At 36.8% G+C, this 23,129-nt stretch overlaps 1 protein-coding gene across 1 annotated transcript in view; it reads right to left on the bottom strand.

Moving 5' to 3' along the window:
• VPS13C (vacuolar protein sorting 13 homolog C) overlaps positions 1-23,129 on the bottom strand; it is a 191,705-nt gene that overhangs the window by 91,174 nt on the left and 77,402 nt on the right. Inside the window, exons 26-34 of the mRNA XM_080807819.1 lie at positions 22,403-22,556; positions 20,522-20,601; positions 18,808-18,867; positions 17,427-17,586; positions 16,550-16,666; positions 15,148-15,251; positions 14,772-14,939; positions 13,985-14,289; positions 12,081-12,228 (exon numbers count right to left, since the gene is read on the bottom strand). Of these exons, the coding sequence (XP_080663945.1) occupies positions 12,081-12,228; positions 13,985-14,289; positions 14,772-14,939; positions 15,148-15,251; positions 16,550-16,666; positions 17,427-17,586; positions 18,808-18,867; positions 20,522-20,601; positions 22,403-22,556 (1,296 nt within the window). The remainder of the gene's footprint in view (positions 1-12,080; positions 12,229-13,984; positions 14,290-14,771; positions 14,940-15,147; positions 15,252-16,549; positions 16,667-17,426; positions 17,587-18,807; positions 18,868-20,521; positions 20,602-22,402; positions 22,557-23,129) is intronic.

The raw sequence follows: 23,129 nt of genomic DNA on the forward strand, positions 1-23,129 counted from the left end.
AACTTATAAGACGTTGAAGAAAGAATAACCTTAACACAAAAATTATATATTCACTAGGCACTCAAGTATTTCACTACTTCTTTCATTTTTAAATTTTTGGTTTCACAGATAATAAAATGGAGAAAAAAATGTGATTTATAAATCTGTATTAGTTCCATCTACTTAACTTATATAAATTATAGTGAAAGATGATGATTAAAGAGATCACATCATTTTAAAAAAAGTAACAAATTCAGAAAAAAATGAAAATTCTACATTTTAAAAAATAACAACTCCAATGAAATAAAAAGGCTATCTTTAATATGAAAAGCAAGTTTTTCCCTCAATGCTATGGGGATACTTAGATACCCCTAAAATTAAAAGTTTGGGTATAGAACATATAAAATGAGATGCAATATACTAATAAATAATTTATACAGAGATCTCTGCTATTATTCATTGTACATAAAGCAAATTTAAAAACTAAACAATGAAGAGGGGTCCAAGATGGTGGCATAGGAAGATTCTGAACTCACCTCCCATGTACATATTAAATCTACAACTACATATGGATCATTCTTCTCTGAGAAAGACCTGAATCCTGATGAACTGCTCCTCAAAGCAAAAGATAAAAGGACCACATTGAGATGAGCTGGAGAGGCAGAGAGACATGGTCTCCCAAAAAAGCCTATACTCCCAGTGTTGTGTCACCCAAAAGAGAAGGATTTCACCAGACAGGCACTTCTCACGGAAGAGTGAAGAGTTGTGATCTGCGCCAAAGCAAGAAGCCCCCAGAATGTCTGGCTTGGAAAATCAACAGGGTTGACCTCCGGGGGTCCTAAACTGAGATTCCCCTCTTAAAGGGTTCGTCCCAAGATCCAGCGAAAAAACAGCAGTTTGAAAAACACCTAGACTATATGTGAGGGAAATTCACTTGCTGATTTGGGGGCAATGGCTGGAGGAGCAGGAGACATGACATTTGAAATACTCATGGGAGACTGACGTGCTAGCAGATGCCCTTGTTGTACTCTCCATATAGCCTGCTAGCATGACAGGAGAGCTCAGATAGGGCACTCTCCCAGAACCTTGCTGGGATGAGTGAAGGAGTGAGTCACAACACCTGCTGAGGCTGGAGTGCACTGGCAATTGCAGTGCTCCCTTGCAACCTGCCTGGGCTAGAGAGCAAAACTGTGCTGGAGTTCTCCCATTTCGAACTAATGTTTGCAAGCACAGGCAGTCATAACACACCCATGGCTGGAGCTGGTGAGCTGTCCTGGCATTTTCCCACCCCCAGCCTGAAGTCAGTACACAGACAAACAAGGCACTAGACTGTTTTGCTGCTGAAGCTCATGGCACACGCAGTCAAGACATTTTCCCACTGCCTTTCTGAAGCCAGTGAGCATGCTCTGCAACCTACACTCACAGGTGTCTTCCTAAAGCCAGCAGGGATATGCAATCCACAGAGGGAACACCCACGATCTCCTGGCCCTCCCAGCCAAGAGGATTGGTGTTCCAGAGCTCCAAAGAACCGTAATGATCAGAAAGACAGTTCTTGGCAAGTTACCACCCCCAGGGCAATGCACAGACAGCAGACTAAAGCACATCCTCAGTCTGTGAAAAAGACCTAGTCACTCAACCTTGAGCATCAGCCTACAGAACAGACTTCAGATTTCCCACACATCTAGAGACCAAAGAGGAGCTTTCAGGGTATGAAAGCAAGGAGACACCACCCTTGCACATCCTTTTGGCCTCATTACAGTAGACAAGACTTCCCAGAAAGGAGTTCATATACTCGTTTATACACCAATGCAATATACCAATTTCTTCAGTTGTTGCTCAATGGACACATCCAGATCTTCTAGTCTAGTCTAGAGCCCAGCAGAGATTATGACTGCAGTCCCACAGGACTGTATACGTTTGCATATTTTAAAAGCTGTTGCCTGAGGGTCTGACTTCCAATCAGCCTGAAACTAGGTGCTAAATAAAATTCCTCCACTTGGATCCACTGACAGATCTTGGTATGCTCTAAATAATGAGGGCATACCAATAATAAGTCAGATGGTTTTGACAACCACAAAAGTTCAAGAGACAACCACAAGCTATGGTAAGGCTGAAAGAGAAGAATCATCACCCAAACCAGACCATTCATTCAAGATTGAAAAAAGCAGTTGTTTCACCTAATAAATAGGAATAAACACAGAAAGTCACACAAAATGAGGAAACAAATATTTTCAAACCTCAGAAAGACAAACCTCAGAAAAACACCTCAGTGGTATGGAGATAAGCAATCTACGTGATAAAGAATTAAAGTTATGATCATAAAGGTACTCACTGAACTCAGAAGATAAACACAGTGAAAACTTCAACAAGGAGATATAAAATATAAGAAAGTACCAAACAAAAGTCAGAAAACTAAAGATACAAAAACTGGGAACTGAAAAACACACCAGGGGGGTTCAGCAGCAGACTAGATGAAGGAGAGCATATCAGTAAACAGTGAACAGGAAGATAAAGAACAGAACTCAGAGTAACAACATTTAAAAAAAATTTTAAATAAAGCTATCTTAAGGGACTTTTGGTACAATAATAAACAGAAGAACATTAACATTATAGAGGTCTCAAAAAAGAAGAGAGAGGAAAGAGGCAGACAAGTTTTTGAAGAAATAATGCCTGAAAACTTCCCTAACTTAGGGAAGGAAACAGACATCCAGGTCCAGGAAGTCCAGAGAGTGCCAAAAAATATCAACCCAAGGAGCACTATACTAAGACAGACTATAATTAAAATGTCAAAAATAAAAGATAAAGAGAGAATCTTAAAATCAGCAAGACAAAAACAACTTGTTAAGTTCAAGGGGAACCCCATAAGTCTATTGGCAAATTTCTTAGAAGAAACTTTATAAGCCAAAGGAGTAGCATGACATACTCAAAGTACTAAACAAAATTTCAACCAAGAACACTCTACCCAGCAAGTTTATCATTCAAGTAGAAGGAGAGAAAAAGTGTTTGTCAGACAAGCAAAAGTTAAAAGAGTTTATAACCACTAAACCAGTTTTACAAGAATGCTAAAAAAGACTTCTTTAAGATGAAAAGAAATGGCACTAATTAATAAAAAGAAAACATATGAAAGCAAAAATCTCACTAGAAAAGGTAAATATATAGTAAAGGTAGTGGGTTAAAAACTTATAAAACTACAAAAAATGTTAAAAAACAAAAGCAGTGGAGACAAGATGGCGGGGAAGTAGGAGGAGGCGCCTTTTCAACCTGCACCCTAAAGTGAGCTGATTACCTACCAAAGAACTCCGATCACCCATGAAATCAGCCTGAGATCAGAATTATACACGTCTGGATCTCTACGGGGGCCAGAAGACGCCAGTGGGCAGGTAAAGTGGAGTGGGAACGTCGGACTGATATCGGAAGATAAACAAAAGGGGGAGGGAGCCACCAGAGGCGACCGACTGGAAAATAATACCCCAATACGAGAGTGCCCGGCATCTGGGGACCAGCATTAACTTGGAGTCTGGTTGAAAGCACTCAAAAGAGCAAAGACTCGCGCGGGGAAATTGTGGGAATCGGGGCGGATAGGGATAGGGGCTTAAATCCCCAGACCCAGGACAGCATCCCCTGGCGCTGAGCCGGAGAGTGCGGCGGAGAAACCTGGTCTTTGTCCCGGAGCCGCCAGTGCGCCCGAGAACGGGTGGAGTCCGGCTCCCGTGAGGGGCTGGGGCCACGCCAGACGGCAGAACGCGCACCTTCCTGGAGATGCGCGCGTGCCTCAACCTCCCCTGAGAGAGGTGCACGAACGCCCAGCCTGGTGTTCTGGGACCCACGCGGTGATAGACCCACGCGGCGATAGAGCCGATAGAGCTGGAGGCGCCGCGCCCCAAACCATCCCCTGGGAGAGGTGCGCGCAAGACCTGAGCTCTCAGCCCCAGCCAGCGGGAAAATCTCAGTGTGCGATCCCTGCTTGGAACGTCTCTGGCGGTCTGGAGCTGCCCAGACAGCCACAGCTGCCTTGGTTTTGCGTACAAGCAGGAGATCCTGCGTCCCCAGGGACCGTGACTCAGAACCTGCTCTGCCAGCGGCCCAGCGGCTGCAGCACCTGCAGGGGAGCAGACTGAGGCTTCTCTCTGAGAGGGAGGTTGGGGTGCAGTTTTCTTTCCTCTAAACCTCCAAAAACCATCAAAAGCTGTCAAGGCGAGAGAAAAGAAGTGAACAAACATAAAAACCTCCAGAGAACAAAAACCTGAAAAAAAAACGTTTTTCTCAGAGCCCACCCCCTTGAGGGGGTTGGGAGGACTTAACTCAGGGAGCATCATTGACTGAAAACCCACGTGGCAGCCCCCTCCCCCAGAAAACAAATCAGGAAAAAAAAAAAAAAGACTACAAGAGAACAACCACCACTACTTCATAGATACAACTTTTATTTTTAATTCTTTCCCACTATTCTGGTTCATTTTTTTTCTTTTTTTATATAGATAATTTTTTAACCTATTTACCATCACAGTGAGATGTCCAGTACATCAAATTCCATAATAAACTTCTAACCTGAATTTTTTGATACATACACATGTGTTTTTCTTTTGCTTTTCTATTTTCTTAATTTTTAAAAAAAAATTTTTAATTTAGTTTAGTCCAGTTTATTCCTTTTTTATTTTTATTTTCTAATATTCATATAGAGTTAAACTTCAAGGTAACCCCCTTTCTCCAAGCAATGCTACCCCTATAGGTGAACCAATTTTTAATCCCCCTTTTTCTTAGGAAAGTTGAGTCCTTTAACAAAGATATCAAGATACATCCAGGAAGAATCAAAATAACCTTCCTCGCCCACACCGAGAATCTATAACCATGCTCCCATCTTTTTCTTCTGCCAGTGTCTCTGTGTATTTATGTTTGTCTGCATAGTATATAAATCTTATACTTGGGGTTCTTCTTGACGAGGCTCCTCCTTTTTTTTGCTTATATATATATATTTTTTCTCTCGTCATATACTTTTATCAGTCTTTTTGTTTGTCTGTTTTTGTTTGTATACGTCATAAACCTTACCCTGGGGCCCATTTGGGCTGAACCTTCACTTTTATCTTCCCTTTTTTTCCTGTCTCTCTCTCTCCCTCTTTTTTCTTTTTCTTTTCTTTTTTCTCTCATTTGGGTGGGGAATCCTGAGTGCTCAGAAGCGTTCCAGGGTGCACCTTGACTGCACCACGGTCAATACATCCAGCTACATCTGTCCAGTCATCTCTCACCAAAATGACTAGGAGGAGGAATCCCCAACAGAAGAAAAATACAGAGGATGGGCCTTCTGCAACAGAGCTAACGGCTATCAACATAGACAATATGTCAGAAAGAGAATTCAGGCTAACAATTATCCAGGCAATAGCTAGGTTGGAGAAAGCCATGGATGACCAAACAGAATTGATTAGGGCAGAATTGAAAGCGACCAGAGAGGAGGTTCATAATGTTAGGGCAGAGCTGAAGGCCACCAGGGATGAGGTTCACAACGCTCTCAATGAGTTCCAATCTAATCTAAATTCTCTAAAAGCTAGGGTAACTGAGACAGAAGATAGAATTAGTGATCTGGAGGACAAACAAATAGAGAGAAAGGATCAGGAGGAAGCCTGGAACAAACAGCTTAGAAACCACGAAAACAGAATCAGGGAAATAAATGATGCCATGAAACGTTCCAACGTCAGAATTATTGGAATCCCTGAAGGGGAGGAGAAAGAAAGAAGTCTAGAAGATATAGTGGAACAAATTTTTCATGAAAATTTTCCCAATCTTGCGAATGGAACAAGTGTTCATGTACTAGAAGTAGAAAGGTCCCCCCCCAAGATTATAAATTCAAAAAAAACATCCAGGCACCTCATAGTAAAATTGAGGAATCATAATTGTAGATACAATCTCTTGAAAGCTGCTAGGACAAAGAACCTCCTTACATACAGAGGAAAGCCCATCAGAATAACGTCAGACCTGTCCACAGAGACCTGGCAAGCCAGAAAGGGCTGGCAAGATATATTCAGGGCACTAAATGAGAAGAACATGCAGCCAAGAATACTTTATCCAGCAAGACTGACATTCAAAATGGATGGAGAGATAAAGAGTTTCCAAGACCGGCAAGGCTTGAAAGACTATGCAACCACCAAGCCGACACTGCAGGAAATATTAAGGGGGGTTCTATAAAAGAGGAAAAATCCTAAGAATAGCATTGAACAGAAATATAGAGACAATCGACAGAAAGAAAGACTTCAAAGATAACACAATGTCAATAAAAACGTATCTCTCAATAATCACTCTCAATGTGAATGGCCTAAATGCACCCATAAAACGACACAGGGTTGCAGATTGGATAAAACGACAGGACCCATCCATATGTTGTCTACAAGAGACCCATTTTGAACCTAAAGATACACCCAGACTGAAAGTGAAGGGATGGAGAAGCATCTTTCACGCCAATGGGCCTCAAAAGAAGGCCGGGGTAGCGATTCTCATATCAGATAAATTAGATTTTAAACTAAAGACAGTAGTCAGGGATACAGAAGGACACTACATCATTCTTAAAGGGACTATCCACCAAGATGATCTAACAATTGTAAATATCTATGCCCCCAATATGGGAGCAGCCAATTACATAAGAAAACTATTAATCAAGATAAAGAGTCATATTGATATGAATACATTAATAGTAGGAGATCTTAACACGCCTCTCTCAGAAATAGACAGATCATCGAAGCAGAAAATCAATAAAGAAATAAGAGCATTGAATGACACATTGGACCAGATGGACCTCATAGATATATACAGAACATTCCACCCTAAAACAACAGAATACTCATTCTTCTCAAGTGCACATGGAACCTTCTCCAGAATAGACCACATACTGGGTCACAAATCAGGGCTCAACCGATACCAAAAGACTGAGATTATTCCCTGCATATTCTCAGATCACAATGCTTTGAAACTGGAGCTCAATCACAAGGAAAAGTTCAGAAGGAACTCAAATACCTGGAAGCTAAAGACCACCTTGCTTAAGAATGCTTGGATCAACCAGGAGATCAAAGAAGAACTTAAACAATTTATGGAAACCAATGAGAACGAAGACACTTCACTCCAAAACCTATGGGATACAGCAAAGGCGGTCCTAAGGGGGAAATTCATAGCCATCCAAGCCTCCCTCAAAAAAATTGAAAAATCCAGAATACACCAGCTGTCTCTACACCTTAAAGAACTGGAGAATCAACAACAAATCAAACCAACTCCACACGTAAGAAGGGAAATAATCAAGATTAGAGCAGAGATCAACGAGGTAGAAACCAGAGATACAGTAGAACGTATCAACGAAACTAGAAGCTGGTTTTTTGAAAGAATCAATAAGATCGATAAACCATTGGCCACACTAATCCAAAAGAAAAGAGAGAAAGCCCAAATTAATAAAATTATGAATGAAAAGGGAGAGATCACAACTAACACCAAGGAAGTAGAAACAATCATCAGAAGCTATTATCAACAGTTATATGCCAATAAGCTAAGCAACCTAGATGAAATGGATGCATTCCTGGAAAACTATAAACTCCCAAAATTGAACCAGGAAGAAATTGACAACCTGAATAGACCGATATCTAGTAACGAGATTGAAGCAGTGATCAAAAACCTCCCAAAAAACAAGAGCCCAGGACCTGACGGATTCCCTGGGGAATTCTATCAAACTTTCAAAGAAGAAATAATACCTATTCTCCTGAAGCTGTTTCAAAAAATTGAAGCAGAAGGAAAACTTCCAGACTCTTTTTATGAAGCCAGCATCACCCTGATCCCCAAACCAGGCAAAGACCCTACCAAAAAGGAGAATTTCAGACCGATATCACTGATGAATATGGATGCTAAGATTCTCAACAAGATCCTAGCAAACAGGATCCAACAGCACATTAAAAAGATTATCCACCATGACCAGGTAGGATTCATCCCTGGGTTACAAGGATGGTTCAACATTCGCAAATCAATCAATGTGATAGAACAAATCAATAAGAGAAGAGAGAAGAACCACATGATCCTCTCCATTGATGCAGAAAAAGCTTTTGACAAAATCCAGCATCCGTTCCTGATTAAAACGCTTCAAAGTATAGGGATAGAGGGAACATTCCTGAACTTCATCAAATCTATCTATGAAAAACCCACAGCAAATATCATCCTCAATGGGAAAAAGCTTGCAGCCTTCCCATTGAGATCAGGAACACGACAAGGATGCCCACTCTCACCACTCTTGTTCAACATAGTATTAGAAGTCCTAGCAACAGCAATCAGACAACAAAGAGAAATAAAAGGTATCCAAATTGGCAAGGAAGAAGTCAAACTCTCTCTCTTCGCAGATGACATGATTCTTTATATGGAAAACCCGAAAGACTCCACCTCCAAACTACTAGAACTCATACAGCAATTCAGTAATGTAGCAGGATACAAAGTCAATGTCCAGAAATCAGTGGCTTTCTTATACACTAACAATGAAAATACAGAAAGGCAAATTAGAGAATCGATTCCATTTACTATAGCACCAAAAACCATAAGATACCTCGGAATAAACCTAACCAAAGAGGTTAAAGATCTGTACTCGAGGAACTACAGAACACTCCTAAAAGAAATTGAAGAAGACACAAAAAGATGGAAGACCATTCCATGCTCTTGGATGGGAAGAATAAACATCGTTAAAATGTCTATACTGCCCAGAGCAATCTATACTTTTAATGCCATTCCAATCAAAATTCCACCAGTATTTTTCAAAGAGCTGGAGCAAATAATACTAAAATTTGTATGGAATCAGAAGAGACCCCGAATTGCTAAGGAAATGTTGAAAAACAAAAATAAAACTGGTGGCATCACGTTACCTGATTTCAAGCTTTACTACAAGGCTGTGATCACCAAGACAGCATGGTACTGGCATAAAAACAGACACATGGACCAGTGGAACAGAGTAGAGAGCCCAGATATGGACCCTCAACTCTATGGTCAAATAATCTTTGACAAAACAGGAAAAAATATCCAGTGGAAAAAAGACAGTCTCTTCAATAAATGGTGCTGGGAAAACTGGACAGCTATATGTAGAAGAATGAAACTTGACCATTCTCTTACACCGTACACAAAGATAAACTCGAAATGGATAAAAGACCTCAACGTGAGACAGGAATCCATCAGAATCCTCGAGGAGAACATAGGGAGTAACCTCTTTGATATCAGCCATAGCAACTTCTTTCAAGATATGTCTCCAAAGGCGAAGGAAATAAAGGCAAAGATGAACTTCTGGGACTTCATCAAGATAAAAAGCTTCTGCACAGCAAAAGAAACAGTCATCAAAACAAAGAGGCAACCCACGGAATGGGAGAAGATATTTGCAAATGACAGCACAGATAAAAGGTTGATATCCAGGATCTATAAAGAACTCCTCAAACTCAACACACACAAAACAGATAATCATATCAAAAAATGGGCAGAAGATATGAACAGACACTTCTCCAATGAAGACATACAAATGGCTACCAGACACATGAAAAAATGTTCATCATCACTAGCCATCAGGGAGATTCAAATCAAAACCACATTGAGATACCACCTTACACCAGTTAGAATGGCCAAAATTAGCAAGACAGGAAACAACGTGTGTTGGAGAGGATGTGGAGAAAGGGGAACCCTCTTACACTGTTGGTGGGAATGCAAACTGGTGCAGCCACTTTGGAGAACAGTGTGGAGATTCCTCAGGAAATTAAAAATAGATCTTCCCTATGACCCTGCAATTGCACTGCTGGGTATTTACCCCAAAGATACAGATGTAGTGAAAAGAAGGGCCATCTGTACCCCAATGTTTATAGCAGCAATGGCCACGGTCACCAAACTGTGGAAAGAACCAAGATGCCCTTCAACGGATGAATGGATAAGGAAGATGTGGTCCATATACACTATGGAGTATTATGCCTCCATCAGAAAGGACGAATACCCAACTTTTGTAGCAACATGGACAGGACTGGAAGAGATTATGTTGAGTGAAATAAGTCAAGCAGAGAAAGTCAAGTATCATATGGTTTCACTTATTGGTGGAGCATGACAAATAATATAGAGGACAAGGGTAGATGGAGAGGAGAAGGGAGTTGAGGGAAATTGGAAGGGGAGGTGAACCATGAGAGACTATGGACTCTGAAAAACAACCTGAGGGTTTTGAAGGGGCGGGGTGGGAGGGTGGGGGAACCAGGTGGTGGGTATTAGGGAGGGCACAGATTGCATGGAGCACTGGGTGTGGTGAAAAAACAATGAATACTGTTACGCTGAAAATAAATAAAAAATTAAAAAAAAAAAAAAAAAGCAGTAAAAATAAAACATGTAAAAAGGGACATCAAAAACAAAGTCTATAGGGGGTGGGAAGAGTTTTGGATGTGTTCAAATTTAAGTGCTACATGTAAAAGAAGGAAACTGGACCACTTTCTTACACTATACACAAAAATTAACTCAAATGGATGAAAGTCTTGAATGTGAGACCTGAAACCATAAAGGTCCTTTAAAAAAAAAAAAGGTGTTAAGCTCCTTAACATTAGTCTTAAAGATTTTTCCTTAGATCTGACCCTAAAGACAAGGGCAACAAAAGGAAAACTAACCAATTGGAACTATATCAACTAAAAAGTTTCTGCACAGATAAAGAAACCATTATTAAAATGAAAAGGTAATTGACTGAACGGGAAAAGATATTTGCACATCATATATCTGATAAGCAGTTAATATCCAAAATATATAAAGAACTCATACAACTCAGTAATAAAAAAACAATCTGGGGCGTCTGGGTGGCTCAGTAGGTTAAAGCCTCTGCCTTCGGCTTGGGTCATGATCCCAGAGTCCTGGGATTGAGTCCCGCATTGGGCTCTCTGCTCAGCAGGAAGCCTGCTTCCCTTCCTCTCTCTGCCTGCCTCTCTGCCTACCAGTGGTCTCTGTCTGCCAAATAAATGACTAAAATATTAAAAAAAAAATCTAGTTAAAAAATGAACAAACGTGGGGCACCTGGGTGGCTCAGTTGGTTAAGCGACTGCCTTCGGCTCAGGTCATGATCCTGGAGTCCCGGGATCAAGTCCCACATCGGGCCCTCTGCTCATCAGGGAGCCAGCTTCTCCCTCTGCCCCTCACCCCTTTCATGCTCTCTCTCTCTCAAATAAATAAAATCTTAAAAAAAAAAAATGAACAAAGGTTCTGAATAGACATTCTTCCGAGAGACACAGAAATGAGCAACAAATACATGAAAAGATGCTCAACATTACTGCTCATCAGGAAAATGAAATCAAAACCACGTTTAGATATCACCTCACACCGCTCAGAATGGCTACTACCCAAAAGACAAGAAACAACTAGTACTGGCAAGGGTGTGGAGAAAAGGGAACCCACAAGCCCTGTTGACAGGAATGTAAACTGGGACAGCCACTATGGAAAACAGTATGGAGGTTCCTAAAAAAAAAAAAAAAATACAACAGAACGACCATGTGATCCAGCAATTCCACTACTGCTTATCTATCCAAAGAAAACATTTAGGCCTAAAGATATAAGTCAGAGAAAGACAAATACAGCATGGTTTTACTTATATGTAAAATTTAAAAAACAAAACAAAAACCAGGCTCATAGATACAGAAAACAGATTAGTGGTTCCCAGAGGCAAAGGGGAACTGGGGTATGAAATGGGTGAAAGGGATTAATAAGTGAAAACTTCCATTATAATATAGTAAGTCATGAGGATGTAATATATAGTATGGAAAATATATTCAATAATATGATATTAACTTTGTAAGATGACAGATGATAAAAGACTTACTATGGTAACTATTTTGCAATGTATATAAATGTTGAATCACTATATTATATAACCAAAACTAACATGTATATCAATTGTACATATATACATACATACATATATAAATGTTAAGTAACACTTAACTGAAGATTAAATTTTGCTAAATAATAAACATCTTTTTGGACAATATCTCATTGAAATTTTTTGTATGCCAATCAGAAAATATTTCACATATTGATTTATACTAAGAAAGTCTTTAGAATCTAAAATTTGAATAATGACTTTTTTTCGCTCATATACTTACATTCATTGACTCAAGATGTCCTTTAATTTCTACAACAGGCACTTTGTGATACCAAGATGCAGCTAGATTCCGATTTACAGAAAATTCCAAGTTAATTGGTTGCAAGAGCTGAATATCAGGATGGGAGATGCCCGGTTGGATCACCGTCCTGATTAAAAATATAATTGATATATATGCATAAACATAGAAGGGAAACGCAGCCTATCATTAAAAAGACATAAAATCAAAAGTTGCTGCTCTAAACAGTGATTTGAAACAGTGCTATTTCAGTATTTTCTAATCTCAATCAATAGTTCACTTTAAGGACAGATATATAATCAGCCATTAAGAAAACCTTCTTCAAACAGTAGGTCACACAGGGATTAAATTTTAAAAAGAAATTCATATTGTTGAATATATGGGGGAATCATCAAATACAGCTGTACAAGGACTGGATTTGTATTGTACTGTATATATGTATATATTGTTTATAGTATACATGTATATATGCATTGATACAGAGATTTTTTAAAAAATGACAAGATGAACAGTTAGCATTTTCTAAAGAGTTTGAAAAAGCTCTTCTCTAGAATTATTTTCTGGACATGCCTTATAATTTTCCTTTTTTATTCAGGATAATTAAATCTCCTTGGATGGGGTAGAAAATGATTTTAAAATGTATTATATAGAGACTTTCATGTTCATCTGGTGGGAGCTCTACAGATACATCATTACTTACAGAGATACTTACAAAAATATACAAGCTCAATTAAATCATGAGGAATCACTCAGACAAAACCATACTGACATTCCATGAAATAACTAGACTGTACTCTTCAAAACTGTCATCATCATAAAAGACTAAGAAAGACTGAAGAACTATTCCAGAGCAAGTACCTATCAGTATAAAAATCCCCCTCAGTATTATGGGATACTGCCATATGTGATCCTGGACCAAGGGGAAAATTACTATAATGGACACTACTGGAACAACTGGTAAAATTTGAATATTGACTGCTTATTAGATATTACCGCCAGATCAGTTTAAATTTCCAGAATTTGAAAATTGCAACATGGATATATAAGAGGATGTATGTTCCTGTTCTGAGGAGACACATGCTAAAGTATTTAGAGCAAAGGGCTAAGATGTCTATACTCAAAATGTTCAGCAAAAAATGTTAAACTTCCAGTTATAAAATAAATTAGTTCTGGGGATGTAATGTACAGCAAGGTGACCAGCTAATAACACTGTATTGTATATTTAAAAGTTTCTAAGAGAGTAGATCTTAAAAGATCATCACAAGAAAAAGAATCGTAACTGTGTGCTGATGAATGTTAACTAGACTTATGGTGGTGATCATTTCACAATATATACAAACAATGAATCATGTTATACAAATGAAACTAAGAAAATATATAAATTTCATCTCAACTGGAAAAATTAAAAAGATGTTTTAAATGATAATAATATGCATAGAGTTAAAGCAAAAGTAAACAACTGATGAACCTAGGTGAAGGATTGTAAGTCTGTCCATGGTAATATTTCTGGAATTTTTCTGTAAGCTTGAAATTTTTCAAAATAAAAAGCTGATTAAAAAATAAACTATTCAGGGGCCCTTGGGTGGCCAGTCTGTTAATAGCTGCCTTCTGCTCAGATCATGATCCTGGGGTCCTGGGATAAAGCCGCATATCGTTGGGCACCCTGCTGAGCAAGGAGCCTGCTTCTCCCTCTTGCCAACCCCTGCTCATGCTTTCTCATGCTATCACTCGTTCTCTAATGAATAAATAAATCTTTTTAAAAAACGAATAAATAAATAAACTATCTGTGCAACAGAACCACTGTCGGTATGAATTTCAATGTACACAAAATGTCATGGAAAATGCTAAATAATACTTAAATCCATAATTATTGCAATAGAATATACCTAGAGAGCTTGAGCTTTGTTAGCTGCACGTCCATTCTATCAATTACTGGAGGGTTTAAATAGTCTTCCCCAGACACCAGACTAAACTGATTTTGAACTCTGATTAGCCCAAGATCGACCACTACTGCATTAGTGGAAACGGAAGACTGTGGGATGACTATAACTGGTGCTTTCAGATCAATACTGATAGAAACACGAAAACTCCTCTGGGCAAGATCTTTCACACTTCTGGCAGCCTTTTCTGCAGCCTGAGCAGTGGCAGCACTTACAGCCTCTTTGGCTGTCTGGAAATTGTTCAGGAAGTTCTGTAGACACAAAGTATAAAAGGAGAAAACAGACAACAAGCACATCATTAATAATGCAATCTTCTTTTTTATCTATGCGCTATTTTTTTATACATAACTTTCAATTGAGTCTTATTTATCTAGAATTAGGAAGGAATCACTGATCATTCATCTGTATTTATGAGCTACCTGATAAGGACTAAGTGTATTTGGCTGAGGAAGGGAAGTGGGGAAAAAAGAATTTTCAGTATTTCTTTACTTGAAAATTTGGTTTCACTATGTTCTAGCAAAAAATAAGTCTAGTTCCAGACAAAAATCATTAAGTAACTCAGATTTCAGCTGTTAAAAAGAGGTTTTGACCTCTATATTAATACATAAATAACATCTATAATCAAAACAATGCACGTCCTAAAACCCAAAAGTTGTAGGATCTGCAATCACAACTACCAGACTTACGTGAGTATTTCTAAGTTGAAAAATCAATATACAAATAGAGATTTTACCAGAAGTGACATGAGGAATTTATGAAGATAGACAATCTGAATACAGCCAACATTCAGTGATACCACTCCATCCACTTTGGACATGTCAGTATAGGACTCTCCCTCAGTAGCATCTGGATACAAATCCAAGTTAAAATGAAAAACTTCGTTTCCCATTATTGATACAGCCTGAAAAGCAGAGATTTGAATGTACTCTGTCCAAGAGAATAATGACAAAATACAGTTTCATTTAAAAGGGGCTTACATTTTTAATCATTACAGAAGCAAACACTTGTATATGAAAACATATTTCATTAATATCTCTTAAAGTATATTTAAAAATAAAATATCATATTTAATTATCAAAACATATTAGCTATCTATTTATTATACCTACTTTTTTATGGACTGTCTTAGGATCAACATCTGTGACAATAATATTTTCCAGTCTGGCAAATAGTGACTGTTTTCTTGACTGAAGAGAAAGAGAAGAATCAAGACCTAAAAAAAAATTACATTATTACAATTTCTAAAGACATATCATAATAAGATCTTAAGATGTTGCTTCTCATTGTGTAATTTTATTTGGGGATGATTTTTAAAAAAATTTAGCTATATTTGAACTCCCAACTGATAAATAAGTTGCAATATTACATATTTTTATTGTTATAAACAGTGAAACCTATAAATTCATTTTTAAGTCAATTACCAAAATTTTCAACCTTCTGAAAAAACCACACCTAGAACAAATTGATTATCTTGGGGTTTTAGGAAATCCTTTAGATCTTATATTCAGTCATTTACACAGAAGCTTTAAGTTTCATGAATAATTCACTATAGATACGCTGCCAGCTTGGAAAGAAAAAGAACAAAAAAGTGATTTTTTGGTCTTTAAGTTATTCAAGAATTTCATTAAACATATTCTTTTCGTTTCTAAGATCACAATGTGTTGAAAAAGACAGAGTCAGATTAGTTTTAGCAGCTTTTTTTTTTTTTTTAAAGATTTTATTTATCTGACAGAGATCACAAGTAGACAGAGAGGCAGGCAGAGAGAGGGTGAAGCAGGCTCCCCACTGAGCAGAGAGCCCGATGCGGGGCTCAATCCCAGGACCCTGGGATCATGACCCGAGCCGAAGGCAAAGGCTTAACCCACTGAGCCACCCAGGCGCCCCAGTTTTAGCAGCTTTTGCCTAAAAGAACATAATGGGCTCACAGGTTTTCTCTTCATTATAAGGTTGTTTGGGATTTGTACCAAGATAAAGCATATTCACAGAACCTTAACCTGAATTCTGGATTGACATCTATCCCAGCTCATCAACAGCATCCCCACATGGATATTAGAATCTCTTTTCCACTTCCAAGACAACTCTCAGAAAGATTCAAAATACTAGTATGTGTGTTTCAATTTGATGGTCAGATTCTGACCAGCATCTACATCCCAAAGGGCAAGGAAAACATGCAGTTCAATTATGTAAAAAAAAAAAAAAAATTATCCAGGTTGCCTGGGTGGCTCAGTGCATTAAGTAAGCCTCTGCCTTCAGCTCAGGTCATGATCTCAGGGTCCTGGGATGGAGCTCTGCATTGGGCTCTCTGCTCAGCAGGGAGCCTGCTTCCCCCCTGCCCCTCTCTCTGCCTGCCTCTCTGCCAATTTGTGACCTCTGTCTGTCAAATAAATAAATAAAATCTTAAAAAAAAAAATTATCCAGTTTCCACAGCTCAGAGTCCTCCTTTACATATTCTTTAACATTTTTTTTAAAAGTTATCTTTTAAACAATTTTTAACAGTGTGAAAATTTTTACCTTGAATCTTGATTTCAGCAATATTGTTCCTCTCATCGCAAACAGTGACACAGAAAGCATTCAATTTGGCAAACAGCCTGAAGTCAATAATGTCCCTATCTTTAGAGGATACAGCCACTAAAAATAAAACAAAGCATTCTATCACATGGGATTCTAGTAATTCAAACTCTATTAAGATTTCTTCCTCAAATCAAATGATACACAGTTCTGTTTTAAGAAATCATAAAATTCTCAAGTTCTTACAGATTTCAAATATCATTTTGCTTTATATATTCTGTATAGTTTCATTTTCGTAATGATATATGTTACTTTTATAACTTAAAAGCAAGAAAAAAAACACAAAATAAATAACATAAAGACACTGAAACTCAGAGAAGCTAAATAATGTGACTTTGGTCACTTAATTTAAGTAGTAGAGTCAGGATTTAAACTGAATTCTTTCTGATCCGCAATCTGGGCTCTTGTCCAAGTAGATGCTGCACCCCTGCACCGCTAATCTCATGTCTCTGGGTCTTATTTGTAAATAGTTCCTTATTTGTAAAATGGAAGGGAAAACTAACCCTCCGTGGAGCCTCTTCAGGAGCCACTGATAGGAAGAAGAGCTCAATGTAAATATAGGTTTTCTTCCCTATTATCCACCTAAAGTATCCCCACCAGCACCAAAGAACAAAAACAGGTTTGTTTGTTTTTTTTAAAGAAACAGTATTAGTTACCTTTGCCTTACATAGCAGTTATCCACATATGATTTTGTTTGAAGAAAAGGACAGAAGTGGGGAAAATGGCACACAAAAGACTGAACTAAATGACCTCTAAGATTCCTCACTTCCCACTAGAATTCTAATATGCTTCTTAACAAGAAACAAAGTGTTTTTCTTACCTTTCTGTAGAGCTGAATTTTTTTGCTGCTTCTCATCTGAAATTTGTACTTCTTTGGAATCACTTCTTTGGTCATTGGATGGGATTATGGTTGTCAAGTAATTAATAGAAGACAGAAGAGCTTGTGTTTGCAGCAACAGATTTAAAGATGAAAAAGCCACCTAGAAATTTTTTTAAAAGAAAATTTGTTTTCCAGGCCAATTATACCTATAATATCCATCATGCACCTGACAGGCTTCTAGCTAGGCTTATATCACTGCTTCCACAGCTTGGAAGGAAGAGAGATGAGATCAAGATTTATAACCCAGACTCCTTAAACAGAAATATATGCATAGTAAATCACACTTCCACACACTGAGAGTTCCTATGAATATCAAAGTAACCTAATTACCCCATTTCCCAAGCATAATTAACATGGAGTTTATGATCTACTTGTCATGGTCATCCGATACCCATCATGTTTTTGGATCTTCACAGACTCTTTATTATGATTACATAAAACATGTAAGTTAGATCATGAAACTCCAAAATCACCATGCATTAATACTAGGTCAAGAAATGACTTCAAATGTGATATTCATGAGATTTAAATATAAAAGTACAATTATAAGTGAGTTCTCAGTTACTAAATGGTCTTCTAAAACCACAATAATGGTCTTATCATTTAAATAGAAAATATATTTCTTAGAAAAATGTTACTTTTTTTTTTAGAAAAATAAATTACATTTTTTAAAACAATGACTCCAGAAAGCTAAGACACCAACAATAATTGCTTTCAGAAATATGTGGTTTTCTAATAGCAAATGAAAAAATTTTTAAAGATCTTTGCCTACATAAAAGAATATTTTATGGCCACAAAGCACTAAATGTATATAAAATACTATAAAAAGGAAAGTTCACAATATTCAATAGATTCTCCCATCTCTCCAAAGTGTAACCGAAAATTTCTATTTAGCTATCTTCTTAATGTAACCCACAGCTAAAATTTTGTCTTCTCTTCCTCCATGTGACTATGTTAATGTGGCTCTAGAAGTACTCAACATCTCTCCTTGTATTTCATGTACTTTCTCAGCCCTGCATTAAACAGCAGTATAGAATGTGATTTGCTTAAAATCCTGTTGTTTTTTTTGTAGATCAAAGTTCTGTCATCTAGAGTATTCCCTTTATAAGAAATAATTAGGATGTGATACAGTAAGTTAAAACATCAGCTCTCTGATACTCAAATATAGAGCATGGTAGGTATCTATGAGATTAATTCATAACTTTTATTGGGTCTTGATAATTTCATCAAATTACATAGTCATTATTCCTCAAAGGATACTAGAGCCTGCCACAGTAAGTTATTTTCAAATAAGATACATCCTTTTAACAAAATTTCTTACCTTAAGTGTTTGTTCAGTTTTTTCAAAGGTGGTTTGAAAACTAGGTCCACTCTTATCAGCCTAAAAAAAAAGAACAAAAGTTCTAAAGAAGTATTTATGACCAAAGTAAATAAATCACTTATATATGATCTTTATTTTGTGTATTATTCAGAACTATAATTTTATGTATAAAATTAATTATATTGTCATTATTTTAAGTTAATAGCCAAATTATTTATTGTTACAGTTGTGCAAATTTATTCTCTTCAAATACGGAAGACCACGGTAACATTTACTTCTGGGAATCTACAGCTAGAGACTAGAATTAAAAATTCTGAAGGCTAGAAGGCTTAAAGGTCATCTAGCCCATCCATCACCTAACCTTGAATCGCTTTGTAACTTTGGGAAGTCTATTTTAGGTTCTCTCCAGTGAAAGAAACCTCATTTTCTTAGAAATTTAATCTTAAGAGAAATTTGATTTAATTAGATCTTCAAACTAAGTCAAAAATCTATCTCCCATCATAATTATCCATTGGTTCAAGTTCTCTCTCTTGGGAACATCCACAGTAAATTCAGTTCTACTTCTTGTGAGAAGGCTTCTGCCTAGGCCAGTTTCTCGGCTGTTTTTTTGTTTTTTGTTTTTTAAGAGTCTATATATTTATTTGAGAGAGAGAGAGAAAGAGTGAGCATGAGTGGGAGAGTGCAGGGTGGGGAAGGCAGAGGGTAAGGGAGAAGCAGACTCCCTGTTGAGCAGGGAGCTCAATGTGGGGCTCAATTCTGGGATCCTGAGGATCATGACCTGAGCGAAAGGCAGATGCTTAACAAACTGAGCTACCCAGGCGCCCATCTCTGCCTCTTCAATGAAATAAACTTTTTATGCTCTTATTTGTGAGAGAATCAATCACATTATATTTTAATTTTTATCTACTTGCCTATCCTCCTACAAGTCCATAATTTCCTTGAAAACAGGGAATGTTTTTCATCTCTATATCCCAAGTGCCTAACAGAACCTGACAAAGACATTCAAGAAATAGTTGTTGAATGATTCAACAAATCAAACTAATCTCGAATGAAGCTAAATACCATTACTTCCTTCAGCATTTCTGATATGATACCTTTTCAGTCCCTTCACAATCCTGGCAGTTCTCTTCTGAACCCAATCAAATTTGACTTTATCCCTTTTGATGAAGGATACTCAGTCAAATATCACCTACATATACAATGACTATAAGCAGGTGAATATGCCCCAAGAGATAGGAATGCATTCTATGTCATCCCAAGCTTCCATTTTGGGGATAGGGAGCTTGGTGACTTCTTAATGGCCCTACTTTGTGCTTAAGTGAAAGAGAAAGTGTAACATGAAAATGGAAAGAGAAACAGTGGATATCCCTGTGATTAAAACCTATGACAGGGGCACCTGGTTGGCTCAGTGGGTTAAAGCCTCTGCCTTCGGCTCAGGTCATGATCCCAGGGACCTGGGATTGAGCCTCACGGCGGGCTCTCTGCTCAGTGGGGAGCCTGCTTCCCCCTCTCTCTCTCTGCCTGTCTCTCTGCCTACTTGAGATCTGTCAAATAAATGAATAAAATCTTTAAAAACAAAACAAAACAAAACAACAACAACAACAAAAAACCTATGACAAACACCTAGAGCATTTATTAATCTGCTGTCATCTTTTTCCTTCCAGAAGACAATTTAGAGTATACAATAAATATGTAAACATTTTATGTCCCTTACCTTAACATATTCTACTTTTAAGAGATCTAATCCAGGTTTATCAGATGAGCTAATCAAGTGAAGGGGCTTCTTTCTGGATCCTAGATTTAAAAAAAAGAAAAAAGTGTTTCAAATAAATTGCTCTTTTTTTAAGATTGGAATTTTCTGTATGTCTTTATCTTTTTAAAAAATGTTGTTAATTAAGTTGTAAAAGACTATCTGCACATATTTTCATGCACTGGTGAATAAATAAAGCAATCTAAATACTGACCTTACCTTTAGCATCCAACTTACTTAAAAACATGCATATTTATTTTCATTTGATTTTATATCTGTGTTCAAAAATAATCAATACCTCCCTAGATAATTTTTAAGGACCTATGTGCATTTGTACGGCAGTAGAAAGACAACAAGTTTAAGAATTAAGAAAAATTAATTCTAGTTCATCTCTACCCTTAACTAGGAGATACTCAACTTCAGCTTCCTCAACTATATAACAAGACTGAACTACGAAAATATGTAATACCTTATTGAGTTATAAAATTCTAAGAATATTTCATTCATATTGAAGAAATTTAAATAATTTTCCTTTGTTTAAGCTAAGAGAGAAGGCTTATTAGGAAAGAAAGTATTTTCGAAAGGAGGGGAATTGCTAAATTTCTTTTAATTTAAAAACTACAGGTATACTACTAGATGTCCTCTATATTCTTCACATAGACATACCAAGGAATTGCCTCAAAAAGCTTTGAAGAAGTAATTTATGCACCATTTTATCCATCTTTTATTATTTGCGGTTCTATAATTCTGCTCCTGAGAAATCTCAGAATTTTTACTTCACCTTCAAGGACATAACCTTCCCTAAAGGAAAAAACAACCTAGCAAATTTTTACATTTTCCCCTCAAGACAGTAATGTAAACTTCACCCAAACATAGTACTTACAGAAACTGACTAACATATAAATGATTTTTCTTCTAAACTGAGATGTGTTTTAGTTTCAACTATTAAAAAATAACAGAAATAAGACTTCATATTTGACTAAAATATTAGGAAAATATTAAGTAATTACTGTAGATTCACCCATTCCATCATTTCTCAAATACCTAATTAGTACACAAGATGTATACTGAAACAAATAAACCATAAGAGCTTCCAAAATAATGAATTTTATCTTGCATTCTAGCTTTTAGAAGCTTATATATGATCTTTATTTTTTATATATAAACACTATTCAATAGAAAGAACAAAGACTTTAATATCATAAGATCAGAGATAAATTCTAGGCTTTGTCATTCATAAGATGCATGGTCTTGAATAAACAACTTAATCCCTCCTTATTTGACCTATCTTTGTAAAATGAGAATAATATTCCATATATAAGGGAGATTTATACGGAATCCCTAAGACAGTAGATCATAGTACTTAAGAATACAAACCCAGGGGTGCGTGGGTGGTTCAGTGGGTTAAGCCTGTGCCTTTGGCTCAGGTCCTGATCTCGGGGTCCTGGGATCAAGCCCTGCATCGGGCTCTCTGCTCAGCTGGGAACCTTCTTCGCCCTCTCTCTTTGCCTGCCTCTCTGCCTACTTGTGATCTCTCTGTCAAATAAGTTTAAAAAAATTTAAAAAAAAAAAGAATACAAACCTAGACTTCAAAGATTTTAATCATGGTTTGGCCACTAACCAGCAGTATGACCCTGGTTATATTATATAAAACTTATGCTTTAGCTTCTTCATATGTAAATTGGAGATAAAAACATTGTCATAAGGGTTAAATGAGTTATTATTTATTAAATTCTTGTAACAGTGCTATTACTTATTATAAAGATTATTAGATACACAAGTGTTTCAGATACTCAAAGTGATATTGTATTTACTAACCATTACTTCTATTTTTATGACTATTACCTTGAACTTCATGGTAATCCAAGCTGATTTTCTTTAAATAAGATATCACATTTATATCAAATGTTCTCATTGTAGCCTCTGTTCCTAAATGAGTAACATTAAATACTAGAATTGTATCTTCTTCTTTCTGTTGTTTGGTAAATTCCAAAACCACCTAAAAGATCAGAACAGACAATAAAAGCTTGATGAATTTTAGAATCATGCTTAAAAACAAAATTTTTCTTCATATATATCATCAAGAACATAATAGAAGCTTTGTTCATACTTTCTTACTACCATAAATTTATTTACTATGACTGGAAATTATCACCTTAAATTCTGTTGTTCAGAATATAGCTACATCTACATAAAAATCATGATATAATTTTACATCAATTATTGATTTACTTTTCTTAATTTAGTAGAAATGGGTATGTATGGATTCTTAGTATGTTTTTCTTAAACCTATCATGTTTAGATATTTAAACCTATCATATTTAAACCTATCATCATGTTTAAATCATGTGTTGATTTAAAAAAAAGCATTCCCATTAAAGTAAAAGGTAACACAGGGTATTCACTATTACAGTACTATTTAAATTTATTCTGGATATAACAGCCAGTATATTTAGCCAATCAAAAACAAAACATTTATGTGGTAATTTTTAAAACATGGAAGTTCTTTGATACTCCCCCAAGAGATAGAGATCTTTGTCTACTATCTTTGAATTTCAACGGGCTTGTGACT

Source organism: Martes martes, assembly GCF_963455335.1.
Source record: "Martes martes genome assembly, chromosome: 7".
Taxonomy (NCBI): domain Eukaryota; kingdom Metazoa; phylum Chordata; class Mammalia; order Carnivora; family Mustelidae; genus Martes; species Martes martes.